General features: G+C 39.1%; 1 protein-coding gene across 6 annotated transcripts in view; it reads right to left on the bottom strand.

Annotated features, from left to right (window-relative positions):
• Positions 1-16283, bottom strand: part of LOC127455500 (tudor domain-containing protein 7B-like) — a 42722-nt gene that overhangs the window by 6169 nt on the left and 20270 nt on the right. For 4 of the 6 annotated variants that reach the window (XM_051723456.1, XM_051723473.1, XM_051723491.1 and 1 more), the window contains 11 exons: positions 15875-15957; positions 13017-13240; positions 11141-11712; positions 8790-8976; positions 8507-8618; positions 8206-8408; positions 5839-5973; positions 5396-5479; positions 2831-2965; positions 2098-2208; positions 478-992 (listed from right to left, as the gene is read on the bottom strand). In XM_051723456.1, the coding sequence (XP_051579416.1) occupies positions 478-992; positions 2098-2208; positions 2831-2965; positions 5396-5479; positions 5839-5973; positions 8206-8408; positions 8507-8618; positions 8790-8976; positions 11141-11712; positions 13017-13240; positions 15875-15957 (2361 nt within the window). The other 2 variants (XM_051723495.1, XM_051723464.1) reach the window with 2 other exon arrangements.

A 16283-nucleotide genomic window follows, 5' to 3' on the forward strand; every position in this document is an offset into this window, starting at 1 on the left:
GTGCAATGCATATTTATGCTCATTAGAGAATTGTATTGTTCCTCTTGCATCACCTGTATTGCGAGTCGAGTCTCCTGTGACGCAGCATGTAAAGAGCATTATATGAATGACGCGTGGAGGTGCTACCTATAAAGAGTGTTCCAAATCGGTCTCCTTTGAGGCTCGCTTTCCGTTAGGATGCTGCCATAGAACAGGAGCTGCCTATATAGTCAGGAGACAGAGGCAGCTCACTAAGTTTTGGAAAAAACCCTTATATTCTTGCATGTGTACCTATGGCAAATTGGAAAAACTTCCACCAGTGGTGTTTGATTAAGCTACCACTTTGTTGCAAACCAGTCAATTATTGTGGTAGCACTGGGGGAAGCCAATTATTTAAGTCAGATAACTTCTTCCTGTAAGTCAGGAGTTCTTGGCCAGAAAAAGTTATGCACCAGATTTTATCTTTATGATCCACCTTGACATTATGTAAACACTTACTTATTTTCCACCTTGGCAGCACAGACCTGGTTCTTCTCCACTTTAAATGGTTTTTCCTCAGTCTTATTATAATAAAGAATCATCTCCCCCATCAAAACCACCAATTTGTACATATCCTGCCATGGCTGTAGCACAAAGTGCCCAGGATGGCATGCAACTGAAACAAATACGTCCATATTCTGGCCTACTTCAGGCAACTCCAGCAGTGGCGGAAGAGCCCGGTGTTCAGGCGGAGAGCCTGGAGGTGTGCTCTGGCTTCCAGATGAAGATGACATCCTCTTGGGTGTGTGTGGAGCTCTGTCTCCTCCATCAGTGCTGAGGCCGGAGGTTGGGATGGTAGCAGGGATTGTCAGGGATTTTGAAGGTCCACGGCTGCTTAAGAAAGTATCCTTTTGGTGGTTCCACAGATCAGAGTTGGCCAGCTGTTGGTTCAAGCTGCAACTTTTGTCGTGGATGTTCTTGCTGGTGAAGAGGTAAACATGAGCAAGGCGTTTGGTCTCATTCACCATGGCGATCTAGAATAAAAATGAATTATCCTATATTCAGTAATGGTTCCTGGATCATAAGATACTTGTGCTTCAAAACGTTATAAAAAAAAAACATGCTTTATATTATCTCATTTGATTTTTGGTGTGCTATTTAACTAGCATGGAATCTAACTTTTATTGTTGTTTTTGTAATTTGGTTGAGCGGTTTCTTAATCACCTCAGGTGTGTCAATTTATTTTCTCTTTCAAACAAAATCTCCTCTCAAGCTGCTTCCAGAACATTTTATAACTTCTACACTGTAAACCCTAATGTTGACATTACTGGAAAAATCAAGCTGTCTTAATTAAACATTACTTGAAATGTCAAATTTTGGACTCATAAATCAAATATCTATGTTCTTATTTTTCTTAAAAATCCATAGATTTAAGATTTTAAGTGTTAATAACACAAACTATTGAGAACAAATCTGAGACTTTGGGGAATACCCACAATGCATTGCACTTGAATCTCAGTTCTCTTTGTGCATGTGCAACTGAAGTACAGGAATCTATGCATTTCCGTGGAGAATGTTTTTTTGTTTTTTTTCGATTAACAATCTTTATTGATTCACATATATGTACCTCATAAGACAAAACATATATACATAAAATCAAACTTAACCCCAACTATTACTCCTCCCCCTCCCAATCCCACCCTAACCCCAACAACATAACAGTGGTCCCAAATGACATAGACACACACATGCACAAAAATAAATAAACAAATAAAAAAACACAACAATAATCACACATCCATATATGACAAATACCCGCCCCATTTCTCCACGAACACTTTATACCTCCCCGTTCCTCTGAATGTAACTTCCTCAAAGGCTGCCACCCTTCCCATCTCCGAGCACCACTCCTGAAATGAGGGTGCTCCAGCCAATTGAGTAAAGTCAACTTAATAGTTTTTTTTTACTGTAGGTTAATCACATTACACATGATCTTCAAATAAGCTTCATTCTGCTCTCTTAAGGATACATTTGCACCAAGTTCACATAGAGTTTGTTCTATAAATAAATAAATAAGATGAAGTGTAAATGCCACTAATGTTGATCTGCAACAGAGTGCAGCATTAATGTGGCACTGGCCTTTAAGCTGCAGTCATTGCAGTGGAGAACCGCATCTCTCAGCCACTGTACTGCATCAGGAGTCCATGAGCCGACACTCACAGGCAGATCTGCCAAACAACACTTCAGCACCTGCACAGTGAGAAATAGAGAGAAAGAGGCAGAGAAACATGCTCACATTTTACATCTTATACTTAAGCCCCAAATGTACTACAGTTTAGCTAGCCTTTCAAAGTATACTTCATTTGACTGTGCGCATATACACAGGTGGTTGGCGCATGAACGCTACAACTGCTATGAGATACTGGACTATTTATCTTCATTTACCTATTTATCTTCTTTATATTCCTTCAGATTAGAGTTATAAAATGCAGGTATCTCATGACCTCACACACGCACTCTTGACGTGCACATCCACTGTTATTCTACATTAATCTCCAGTTGTTTTAGGAGATTACGTCTTCTTCTTGCGCTTCTTCGTGACAGTAACGGCTGTGAGTGTTGCCACCTTGTGGACCCACTAATTAGTGAAAATAATTCTATGCACATACAGAGTGTGCGCGGTTAGAAAAATTAGGCCGTACGTGTTCATACTTTGGGCTTTAATATTTCTTAATTATACAGTTACTCATTGGCAAAATACACAGAAAGACAGAAATTCCCATAAGCAATGAGAAATATTTCACTTATCCTTTCGCCAGACTATTTACTGCTAGACACATGAACCTCTTTTTGCAGTCATTGGCTGTCTGACCTGGGGCGGGGTAGATATGAGGTCACGCAGCAATGGCGGTGGGATCTCTCTCAGCTCGATGACCTCGACCGATGCTTGGACACCCACATCCACAAACAAGATGTCCAACACACGGCCGCCATGCAGGTTTGTTATCTTTGACAAAAGTGTACATAGTTATAATCCACAGGACTGAATATTTCAGTAGTTCAACAGTAATTTCAAAAATAATTATAACTTAGAACTAAATTTTCACATTTTCTGAAGAAAATGTGAATGGGGCTTGCCCAAACAAAACTCACTGCCATGACGCTAGAGCAGGGGTCAGCAACCTTTTTGAAGTGGAGTGCCATTTTTTATTTTCCTGGTCAATGGCTGTGCCGACATGTGCATGTATGTGATTTTCCGAAGTTTGAGTCCACTTGTGAAAATATTTCTATTTTGCATTTTTCTATTTTAATCTTTTATTTTTCATTATAAATGATATTATAAGCATAACAGTTTGAGTGAAATATTTGTGCAAAACCCGATGATTATGATCCTGCATGTGAATTTTCACAGAGCATCTTGTGAAAGTGCTTTAATGAGAGAAAACCTGTCTTTTGTACAAAATGAGTTAACACAGTTAATGTCACAAATTTGCTTATTTTATTACTGATCACGAAATTGAGTGGAATCTTTTTTTTTTTTTTTTTAATGCCCAGTTCCCATTGCGCTCTAAGTCCTCGAGGTGGCATAGTGACTCGCCTCAATCCGGGTGGCGGAGGATGAATCTCAGTTGCCTCCGCATCTGAGTCAATCTGCGCATCTCATCACGTGGCTTGTTGAGCGCGTTACTGCGGAGACATAGAGCGTGTGGAGGCTTCACGCTATTCTCCACGGCATCCACGCACAACTCACTACGCGCCCCACCGAGAGCGAGAACCACATTATAGCGACCACGAGGAGGTTACCCCATGTGACTCTACCCTCCCTAGCAACTGGGCCAATTTGGTTGCTTAGGAGACCTGGCTGGAGTCACTCAGCACACCCTGGATTTGAACTCGTGACTCCAGGGGTGGTAGTCAGCGTCTTTACTCACCGAGTTACCCAGGCCCCCGTAAACTGTGTGGAATCTTAAATATTTCTTATATTATGTCATTGTAATCATGTAATCACTAGTACGCCAGCAACAGCATGAGAGGAGCAGGCCATTTTATTTATATGACTTTTTTCGCACCTGCATTCCAACCTACATCTTGATGTAATCCTTTCTCATGATCACGCAGTGTGTTTTCATCAGCTGAATGGGAGACTAAACACTGTTAAAGTGTGACAAGACTCACATTCACGCATCACAAGCCATTCGTGCATCACAAGCCGATTAACTATTTAGTCCTTTTCGGTGAATTGCATCTGCAACATTCTAAAACGTTATTTCCAAGTTTAATTAATATTTTGAATAGACTCAGATTTTTGAACCCAACCAATGTGGGTTTATGTTTTGTCTTTTAATCCTTTAATGTAATTTTGAATGTCCATGGTTTAAGGAGGGTGTACCTGTATGTTGGGTTGGAAATCTCAAGGATTAATACTGGTGTTTTGCTTATTATGTCATGCGTTGTTCTGAAAGCAAAAAGAAACAAATGAAACACGGAATGTAGGCTGTCAACCGCGCAGCCTGACCGAAGCAAAGCAGGTGCGTTTACTCGCACGATTAACTGAACGTGAAGAGCTGACGGCTCGTGATGCATGAATGGCTTGCACGCGCTGCACGAGTCTGTTGGGTATACTGCAGTCTCGTCACATTTTAACTTTTTGTTTAGCCTCTCATTCAGCTCATAAAAACACACTGCGTGATCATGAGGAAGGATTACATCAAGATGTAGATTGGAATGCAGGTGCGGAATTTCATATGAATAAAATAGTCTACTGCTCTCTCGCCATTACTGGCATGCCAGTGATTACCTCTCCGCGTGCCAATGCTGGCATGCATGCCATAGGTTGCCGACCCCTGCGCTAGAGTGTTCTGGGTGGTTTCCAGGACATTACTACAGTATGCAGTTGCTAAGATGTTCTGTATAGTTGCTAGGGCATTGCTAAGTGGTTGGTAGGGTTTATGGGTTAGGGTTATGTTAGGGTTAGATTGTGATAATATGGTTCCTAAGTCAGTAAATGTTTTGCCTGTTTTTTTTTAGGGTTACATAGGATTAGGGGTTTGTTCAAATACTTAACCCAAAGTATGAGCAATAGTCCTAGTTACTGTATGTTTGCCTTTGCAAGCTCCAGTAAAAATTGTATTTTTAAATAAGGGAGAATTTGAATTTATTCCTAACATGGGGACCAAGGGACCAATTGTATAAAATGCAAATGCAGAAACAAATTAAATAAATGATAGTTGCAAATTCATCTGCTCAAATTAGTCCTTTGGACTCTTACTTACTAATTTACAGTAACTATTATTAAATGTTACCCAGTATATGGAAATACATCATCTCCTCTGAGGGCAACATTTACTCCTAATTGCACTGAATAAATATCTTGTTCAAATAAATGCACCAAATGATTCTTTTTTTATTCACTGTGCCAGTGACAGAGCAGACTCACCTCCACACGGGACCATTTGCCTTTATAACGAGCCAAACAGCTTTTGCCACAGAAAGGCCGGGACACCAGCAACTCTGATGTGACCTTTCATTAGGGAAAGATATGTCAACAGATTCTGTCTGCCTCCTAACAGGACCAAACATATCGTGAAGTGGACTTTTCTGCAGTTATGCTTCAGTCCTGTATTACTATACTATACTATACTATACTTAAAAGATAAACAATTAATACCTATTTTAAACACCTTCAGTACATGTTTGTTGCTATCTTAAGCACTCTATAACACAATCTATGCCAGCAGGTCATTGTTTACTAGGGATTATGTACTGTACTTGACACCTGGTAATCTGATTAAAACCATAATTCCAATCTGTCCATTTCGGCCTCCTAGAAACCTCTAGCAGCATGAGGCTACACATACAGAGATTATACCACTGTGGTACCTGGGAATGGAAATAGTTTTCAGTCATCTCCAGAATTTCATTGAGTTTAGCCAGACCTCTGGAGGGCACCTGACAGTAGATCGTTCCATCTGAGCAAACACTGGTCACACTCACATTCATATAGGTACTGTTCACCTGCGACAGAATACAAATAAATGACTCATTAATTAATGTTTAATTTTACATATCACAAAAGTACAAGATACAAAGAACATTCCACTTACAAAAAAGTACTATGGTACAACCATGATTTTTTGGACATGGTGTAACACATAAATCCCATGCTACTATACATTAATATGGAAATCATTCAGTAACATGGTACAGTTGGGGCAAATCTGGTTTTCAAAATCAAATTTAAACCTGGAAATAAACAAAGTTTTAAGATTTTGATAACATTTAAACAAAGTAATCTTATGACATTTAATGAACAAAAAATAATCAAGATTCTGCAGCATTGCATTTCTAAGTCACTCATCCAATAAGCAAATTTGTGACATAAACAGGTCAGATTTCCTTGCCTCTATTTAAGCACACCTAATGGGGTGATATCCCAGCATGATTCTCAGATCATGCTGGGATAACATGGATTATCAGCTTTTGCGTAATCTTGTGGAGTGCATGCTGCCATTAAAGCAAAAGAGGGACATACAAAATACTAAGAAATTCATGTTTTTCTTTTGTTTTTTGTTTTTTTAGGGATGCACCGATGTGAAAATTCTGGGCTGATACACTACCAATTTTAACAAAAACCTATAGACTGATAACCACACCAGTATTTTGCCACTTACCTTATTTTGTCATCAGATAACTGTTTTACTAAGGAATGCTTAAAAATTCTAACAATAAATAATTTCCATTGAACATTGGATCTGTTGAACACATGACAGGCCAAAATTTGAAAGAGAACCACAGTGAAAGATACATACAAAATAAAAAGATTAAAAAAATAACTAAATATGATAACAATGGCTGCTATGAAAAAAGGTTATGTACAAAATACTTGGCCTAGTAATCGTACAAGGCCATAATGTGATTTCAATCTTAATTCAATCAATCATGCAGCATTAATGGATATTATTCCGACTTCTCAGAAGTCAAAGTCTGCTGGTTTCAAACTGTTTTGGATGGTTTCACTCTTCATGTGGCCAGTAGGTAAGTGCTGCTTTCACTTTCAACTGTCACGTCCATTTTCTTTTTTTTTTTCACATTAACGGGTGAACAAGGAAGAATAGAAATTAAATATTTCATGTTCTTAGGAGTGCCAACCCTTCTACATATTGTGGCTATTATTAGGCTAATTCTGGATTGTGCATTCAGAGAGTTTTTACAAAGTGTGTCACTAATTAATTCTAGATAAAATTAGGTTTTTCATATCTGCATTTTCATGCTAATTACCGATATGCCAATGGTTATAATTTGGTCAATAACTGACCGATAAATATCGGCAGCAGATTCATCGGTGCATCCCTATTTTTGTCCAATTCAAATTTTCACTCAAATTGTTATGCTGATAATATATAGTAATGAAAAATACTTCAATGAGATGTACACTGATGAGCCAAAACATTATTATCACTCAAAGGTGAAGTGAATAACGTTGATCATCTTCTAAAAAGGCCACATGTCAAGGTCTGGGTAGATTAGATGGTAAGCGAACAATAATTTCTCGTAGTCTACAATGGGCACGCGAGCGTTGGTGCTGCACCTTGGAGCAGTGGAAGGTGGTCGCCTGGTCCGATGAGTCCCGTTATCTTTTACATCACAGGGACGGCTGTGTACATGTGCGCCATTTACCTGGGGAAGTGATGGCACCAGGATGCACTGTGGGAAGACGGTGTAGGGAGTGTGATGCTCTGGGCAATATTCTGCTGGGAAACCCTGGGTCCGGCATTTCGTGTGGACGTCAATATGACACGTGCCACCTACCTAAACAATTGCAGACAGGTACAACCATTCATGGCAATGGTATTCCCTGATGGCAGTGTCCTCTTTCAGCAGGATAATGCACCCTGCCACACTGCACACACTGTTCGGGAATGGTTTGAGGAACATGATCAGTTCAAGGTGTTGCCCTAGCCTGCAAATTCCCTAGATCTCAGTCTGATTGAGTGTCTGTGGGATGTGCTGGACCAACAAGTCCGGTCCACGGCGGCTCCATCTCACAACTTACAGGATTTGAAGGATCTGCTGCTAATGTCTTGGTGCCAGATACCACAGGATATTAGGCAGAAGGTCATAATATTTTGGCTCATCGGTGTATATATCAAAGTCATATGGTATTACCATCTAATGACATCACTGTACCATGGTACCGCATGTTGTGACATGAAATAGTACATCTGGTTATCAACTATCTCTGATTACCTTCAGGGGACTCTCTAAGGATTTGTCTTGCAAAGCTTTTAAACAGGCTGCATTGATGTTGATATCATCATCTTGTGATGTGTCATACAGCACCACCAGAGGCACTTCCTCATGCTCTAAGATCTCACCCAAGAGGATTTTGCCACTGGCCATGGACTCAAACCTCTTTAGCACTGCCTGCTCCTGACTGAAAGACTCCAGGCCTGAAACACAGCAATACACAAACAACATTATGAGAACAAATGCAAAACATTTTAATAGTCTTAAGTGCACCACATTCATAATTAAATGTAAAACTCACCAGCTAGTTTACATTTAGTGGCTTGGAAAGGCAATCTGAAAAACTTCTCATGCAGCTCGAGCAGTTTGCTTTTGCTGATGACTTCAGAAAAGCCATGATCCACATAGTAAACCTGTTATAACATCATATACAAGTGCTTTCTTATAATTCATAGAAAAAAAGAGCTTTATGTTTATAGAAGAATATATTGCCCAGACGTTTAATAGATAGAAAAAGCTTGGTTTCTACTTCAGAAAACGGACTATATTGATCCACAGTGAACTTTAGTGACCCCATGACACACCTTGACCTTGTCAGGCATGACCTCACACACTTGTGCCCGCAGGACCTCCTCCTCTTCCTCACCATGTACAGCAGTCAGCTGACCTGGTGAGGGAGAGGTCAGAGCCAGCTTGGTGTTTTCCTTATAGAACTCTCTCATTTCATCCTCCAACTTCTCCTGTGCTTTGGAGTAACCTTCACCTATGTATCTGCACATAAACACAAAAAGGACCGTCAAATTTACAACAATCTGAATGCAGCTTGTTTTAGGTTCTATATACAGTAAGAATGACAATTTTTAAGGTGTTCTCACTGAAAGAACCAAACTCAGTCACTTTTAATTACACAAAAAGTGAACTGAGTGAAGAGTGTCCTTAAAAGACGGATCTTATTTTAGTCCATTTGAGTTGTGAACCCGGACCACTACAATATGGCCCCATTTACACCTGGCATTAAAATGCATTTTAGGTGATCAGATAGCTCTTTGACCACATTAAATGACAGGTGTAAAAACAACGAGTCGGACAGCTCTTTTCAACTGTAAGTGCTATTTATACAAATAAAGTTGGTCCTTGAGCTTAAATGGTGCTTGTTTAACAAAACCTGAGTAGATTACTGTCATGGTTGTTGTTATTATATCATACAGTATATTCAGGTCACAGGTCAATACCCACATCCCCAGATGAAGTATGCCCAGAATCTATTCATACTACTCGCATACACACATAAAAGAACGTACTGTTTTACCAGCCGAAAAGTGCTTCCTTCATCAAATACAGTACATACTCTGACAGTATGTGAATTCGGACACATGGTAACTATTTATTTAACGAGGTTCCGCTACAGTCATTCATTGTTAAAGTGCTGTGTTGCGGGTTATGACTTTTTCTGTTTATTTCGCCATCTCAATGTGAAGAACAACAAACACTGTAGTCTTTTAAAGGGTCTTTTAGTCCGATTTAAAGGGATAGTTCACCCGAAAATGAACATTCTCTCATCATTTACATGCCCTCATGTCATCCCAGATGTGTATGACTTTCTGTTGTTCTGCTGAACGCAAACAAAGGTTTTTAGAAGAATATCTCAGCTCTGTAGGTCCATACAATGCATGTGAGTGGTGACCAGAACTTTAAAGGTCCAGAAAGCATACAAATGTAGCACAAATTTAATCCACATGACACAAGTGGCTAAATCAATTTCTTCTGAAGCAATATTATAGGTGTGGGTGAGAAACAGATCAATATTTAAGTCCTGAATTACTATAAATCTCCATTTTAATTTTTTCTTCCACATTCTTCTTCTTTTGTGTTTGCCAATATTGCAATATTTGTGCATATTGCCACCTACTGGGCAGAGAGGAGAATTTATTGTAAAAAAAATTACTGAAATATTGATCTGTTTCTCACCCACATCTTTCATATCGCTTATGAAGATATAGATTTAACCACTGGAGTCTTATGGATTACTTTTATGTTTCCTTTATATGCTTTTTGGACCTTCAGATTTCTGGCCACCATTCCCTTGCATTTTGAGGAACTACAGAGCTGAGATATTCTTCTAAAAATCTTCGTTTGTGTTCAGCAAAAGAAAGAAAGTCGTACACATCTGGGATGACATGAGGGCATGTAAATGATGAGAGAATTTTCATTTTTGGGTGAACTATCCCTTTAATGAACAAAATCTCATGAATTACAAATCCCCTAGAATCCACTTGGAATATCGCATGTCTCTCCTGGTCTGTGATGTGGCTACCATGTGAAAGCCTTGAATCATGCTGCGCAGATCCACAGTTCAGATTAGAATCAAATTTAATTCTTATAAATCAGCTAACGCAAGGGGAATCTCATTAAATTAGCTTAACCCAAAAATCTGCTTTGGCAGCCCTCAAAAAAATAATAGTAAATTGCATATTAGAACATGTATATAATAGCAACACATTTCTGTCCAAATTTCTTCTACTAATTACTTTGACATGGCATTGAAAGTTATTGAAACACTGGTGCCTTCATTTTCACATAAAACTTTTTTTATTTTTTATATATGATTCTCATTCTGCCATCTCTTCCTTTTCCTGTGTGATCATTCCCTTTGTTTTGTAACCAGTAACTGCCAAAAAAAAAAAAAAGAATTGGCATTTCGCAAATCTGAAAATAAAGTGAACCTGGCGTGCTATACATTTACAATGCACATTACATGCTAACTGCACCACGGACATAAGGCAAACTGTACTCAGATTACCACCTGAGATGGTCTAAGTTTCGGTTTGCTTTAAAGAGGTCAAGTTTGTTTGTCTGCGTTCTCTACACTAAGACTCCTGAAACTAAATAAGATTGAATCTATTATTAGATGTAGGATAGTGATGTTTAGTCGCACCTTAGAATGACACTGTTAGTGTCATTTGCTTCCACCACCAAAACAGAAGCGTACTCCTCTCTGGGGATGACAAGAGGGGGCACAGTCTGGCAGCTCGCACGCAGCTCGGTCGTCTCTGTCGTCTGCAAATCAGCCAATCCGGACTGGTTACGATTCTCTTCCACCACCACTTTCGCATACAGAATCGCTCTTTTGGGGTTATCTGACATGGGGTAGTCGATCGTACATATATCTGACAGCAGGGTAAGGTGGTCAAGCACAAACTCCGGTAGCTTGCATTTATAAGTGTCCTGGTAGAGTTTGGGCAGAGCGTGGGCCCAAAGACCACTGCTGTATTTCAAGAACAGTTCTCCAAGCTTCTGCTTGAGGTCCGAGGATAGAACCATGGGGGACACCTGAGTGCTTGGCCTGGAGGTGGCAGATGATTTTTGAATCAGAGGTTTTTTCGGATGGGACTGAGATTTGTCATGTGTGGGGGGTGTAGCAGCTCCGGGTAGGGTAGTACTCTGGTGAATTTCTTTAGCAGGGTAGAGTAGCAACTCTTGAGATTTGCTGCTGCATGGCTTCTCAATCTGTAAAGCAAACAACAAGGCAACATTGTGATTCCAAGGATTGACTACACAGAGCTTAACTGTAAACTTGTAAATGTACTATATATATTAGAGCTGTCAGAATTAACGTGTTAGCACATGCAATTAATTAAAAAAGTTTCAAGCGTTAATTTTTATTAATCGCGATTAATGCATTTAGCGTTAATAAAACATAAACCAGCATAAACACTAATTGAACATGGTTTCACGATTGCTATAGCAAAGTGGATAGCCACAGTCTGCTGGCTGATTAATATTGTTAAAGATGAGAGGATGAGAGTTTAAGAGATTTAATGCCCATTGCAATGAATATGCAACCTATGGGGAGACTAGTTTTTTCAACTAGTCAAACTCCCACTTAGACATTGGGAAATGTTTAATGTTACTTGAATTTGTTCTATTTTAGTGCATTTCTATCTTTATACTGTGAAAGGTTTTGTTTGGAAAATTTTCATAAAGCACTATATTGTTACATATTGTTTTGTTTTCTTTCCTAAAAAGGACATAAATGCATTTTGACAGGAAAAGAAGTATATACAGTCAAATTTCAGCACTTTCAAAATCTACGATTAACCGTGAAAAATGATGCGATTAATAATTTTAATTAGATACCACTATTATCCATGTATACACAGAAAAAAGAAAGAAAAAAAAGATGTATATATATATATATATATATATATATATATATATATATATATATATATATATATATATATATATATATATATATATATACATACTTACAATTTCTGTTTTATATATTATCTATATTATATTTAAAGGGGTCACATCATACATTTATATAATTGTATTTATAATTTCAATTTTCCACTCTCTCCGCAACCCTTAGAATTTAATTGTCAGATTTGTTGCTGCTGTGCTTTTAAAGCTTCTACGTAAATGCCCCTTTTCACATGTAAAATGGGAAAGAGCATTTTGCTGCGCTTACTCGTGAGCTGTGCATTTGCTGTTGGGTCAAATATAGTAAGCACTGCCCTATCCTTCAATAACAGCTTATTTGCAAGGCCTGCATATGATTGGTTCACAAAACAATCCACACTCAAAATGTGCCACATAAACTGTTAAGTTCAGAATGACTAGGGAGCTTATTAAAAAGAAACTTCTGTCACTCTTTCCAAACATTGGGATCCTGTGGGTGGTCATAATGAATTTGGTCTCTGACTTGATAAATCTAAACATTTAAAAACTGACCATTTTTGCAGCTTTTTGGACTGCAAAGTGTGTGTTTTCATAGGACCTTGAACTGCCAAATCAAAACTTACAGTACAGATGTGAGTCCAAAGTTCCAGGTCTTTGAGGGCTTCACTGGGTAGATCTTGTCTGTAGTGCTCTCGGTACAGCTGAGGCAGCTTGGAGACCCAGAGGCCATTGCTGTGCTTGTTTAGAACCTCTTTAAGATGGGACTGCACCAGCTTGGGACTGTACGGTGCAGAATGAGGCAGTCTGGGTTTTGCTGGAGTTGTGTTTTTATTCAGGTTAGAGGAGGCTAGAAATACCAAGAACATAATGTGTTACTCGCCCTCATGCCATCCCAGATGTGTATGACTTTCTTTCTTTTGCAGAACACAAGAAGAATATCTCTGCTCTGTAGGTCCATATAATGCAAGTAAATGGGGTCCAAAACTTTGAAACTCCAAAAAGCACATAAAGGCAGCACAAAAGTAATCCATTAGACTCGATTGGTTTAATCCATGTCTTCTGAAGTAATCCAGTTGGTTTTGGCTGAGAACAGACCAAAATGTAACTCAGTTTTCACTATAAATCTTGACATCTGGAGTCTCCTTGGCAAACATGATTTCAAACTCGATTACACTTCCTCGCGCCATCTAGTGCTCTGCGCGTGTGTCAAGCACTAGGAAGTGTAATCGAGCCTGGAATCATGATCGTGCCCAGAGGCTGAAATGGCAAGATGTACAGTGATAAATGCGATACATTTTGGTCTTTTCTCACCCTAAATCGATTGGATCACTTCAGAAGACATGGATTAAACCACTGGAGTCTTAGGGATTACGTTTATGCTGCATTTATGTGCTTTAAGGAGCTTTAAAATTTTGGACCCCATTTACTTGCATTGTATGGACCAACAGAGCTGAGATATTATTCTAAAAATCTTCGTTTGTGTTCTGCCGAAGATAGTAAGTCATACATATCTGGGATGGTATGGTGGGGGGGATATGATGAGAGAATTTTAATTTTTTGGTGAATTATTCCTTTATGTTGTCACTTTTAGTGGGTTGAAATTCTTTACAGTTCACACATGCTGAATTAACTTGCAATGAACCCTACTTAATAAAGACATAGAGAGTCTTATGCCTGGACATATTAAGATATAGCTCCCAGCAACTGAATAAAAATGTACAGTGCATTCAGCAAGTATTCAGACCCCATCATTTTTTTCACATTTTGATATGTTGCAGCCTTATGCTGAAATGCTTTACATAATTTTTTTTTCACATCTATCTACACTCCATACCCCATAATGACAGAGAAAAAAACAGATTTTTGATAACTGCAAATGTATTAAAAAGAAAAAACTGAAGTATTACATTGACAGAAGTATTCAGACCATGAACTCAGTACTTAGTTGATGCACTTTTGGCAGCGATTACAGCCTCAAGTCTTTTTGGGTATGATGCGACAAGCTTTGCACACCTTGATTTGGGGATTTTCTGCCATTCTTCTCTGCAGATCCTCTCAAGCTCTGTCAGGTTGGATGGGGACAATTGGTGGACAGCCATTTTCAGGTTTCTCCAGGGATGTTGGATTGGGTTCAAGTCTGGGCTCTGGTTGGGCCATTCAAGGAGATTCACACTTGCATTGTCTTGGCTGTGTGCTTAGGATCATTGTCCTGTTGGTAGGTTTTCATTAAGGACATCTCTGTATTTTGCTGCGTTCAGATTCCTTCAACTCTGACCAGTCCCCAAGTCCCTGCCGATGAAATACACTCCCTCAGCATAATTCACCGTTGGGATGGTATTGCGCACATGATGAGCAGTGCCTGGTTTATTCCAGACATGATGCTTGGAATTGAGGCCAACCAGTTCAATATTCATTTCATCAGACCAGAGAATCTTGTTTCTCACAGTCTGAGAGTTCTTAGGTGCTTTTTTATGTGTCTTGCACTGAGGAGAGTCTTCCGTCTGGCCACTCTGCCATAAAGCCCAGATCGGTGGAGTGTTGCAGTGATGGTTGTCCTTCTGCAAGTTTCCCCCATCTCCACATATGATCTCTGGAGCTCAACCAGAGTGACCATCGGGTTCTTTGTCACCTCTCTTACCAAGGGCCTTATCCCCCGATTGCTCAGTTTGGCCAGGGGGCCAGCTCTAGGAAGAGTCCTGGTTGTTCCAAACTTCTTCCTTTAAAGAATTATGGAGGCCATTGCTCTTGGGAACCTTCAATGCAGCCAGAAAAATTTTGTAGCCTTCTCCAGATCTGTGCCTTGACACAATCCTGTCTCTGAGCTCTGCAGGCAGTTCCTTTGACCTCATGGCTTGGTTTTTGCTCTGATATGCATTTTCAGCTGTGAGACCTTTTATAGACAGGTATGTGCCTTTCCAAATCATGTCCAATCAATTGAATTTGCCACAGGTGGACTCCAATCAAAGTGTAGAAACATCTCAAAGATGATCCAAAGAAATGGGATGCAATTTCAAGTGTCATAGCAAAGGGTCTAAATACTTATGTCAATGTGATATTTAAGTTTTTTCTTTTTAATAAATTTGCAAAGTTTAAAAAATCTGGTTTTTGCTGGATTTTGGAGTGTAGATTGATGTGTAAAAAATATATATATTTAAAGCATTTTAGCATAAGGCTGCAACATAACAAAATGTGAAAAAAAATGAAAGGGTCTGAATGCTTTATGAATGCACTTGTAAGTAATGTAGAAAAACTTGAGAGATACTTGTGTGTAGCAGCAAGAGCTTCTTGCCTGCTTGACACAGAAGATGACTTTTCTCATCCTTTAATGAACATCCCATGCCTGGAATGTTTCCTGGGACGGGATGTCAAGTTGCTATGGAATTCAGGATAGCTGTATCCTTTAAAGGAGCTTCATGAGGAGTTGGATGTTTAGGCAGTCTGTATATTTAACACAAGACTTCTCTGCCTAAATCACGCTCACCATTGCTCTGCTGTGGGTTTCTGGAGAGATGGGCATGGACTTCTTTCTGGAATTTGGAGGGAAGGGTCATCCTTTTGTCTGAACTAAAAAAATAAACAAATAAAGGATTGAGATTAATAATAATACATGTAACTATTTACTTATTTGATCAGTGGTGACTTTTGTCATATTGCTGTTGCTGCCATTTTATAAAATTCAATAATCCACTCGAGATCATGTGTTCCAGTGATCCCAGGGGCACCAGTTCAGCGTTTCCATAGAAGGGGCACCCCGAACTTTGCTTTAATTTAGTTTTAAATTCTTATGTCTTACTTTTTATTATTAATTTTATTTGATTGTTCTTACTGTTATTGTTTACTTATCTTTAAGCCATCCCAGATGTGTATGACTTTCCTTCTTCAGCAGAACC

Source organism: Myxocyprinus asiaticus, chromosome 2 (genome assembly GCF_019703515.2).
Source record: "Myxocyprinus asiaticus isolate MX2 ecotype Aquarium Trade chromosome 2, UBuf_Myxa_2, whole genome shotgun sequence".
Classification (NCBI taxonomy): domain Eukaryota; kingdom Metazoa; phylum Chordata; class Actinopteri; order Cypriniformes; family Catostomidae; genus Myxocyprinus; species Myxocyprinus asiaticus.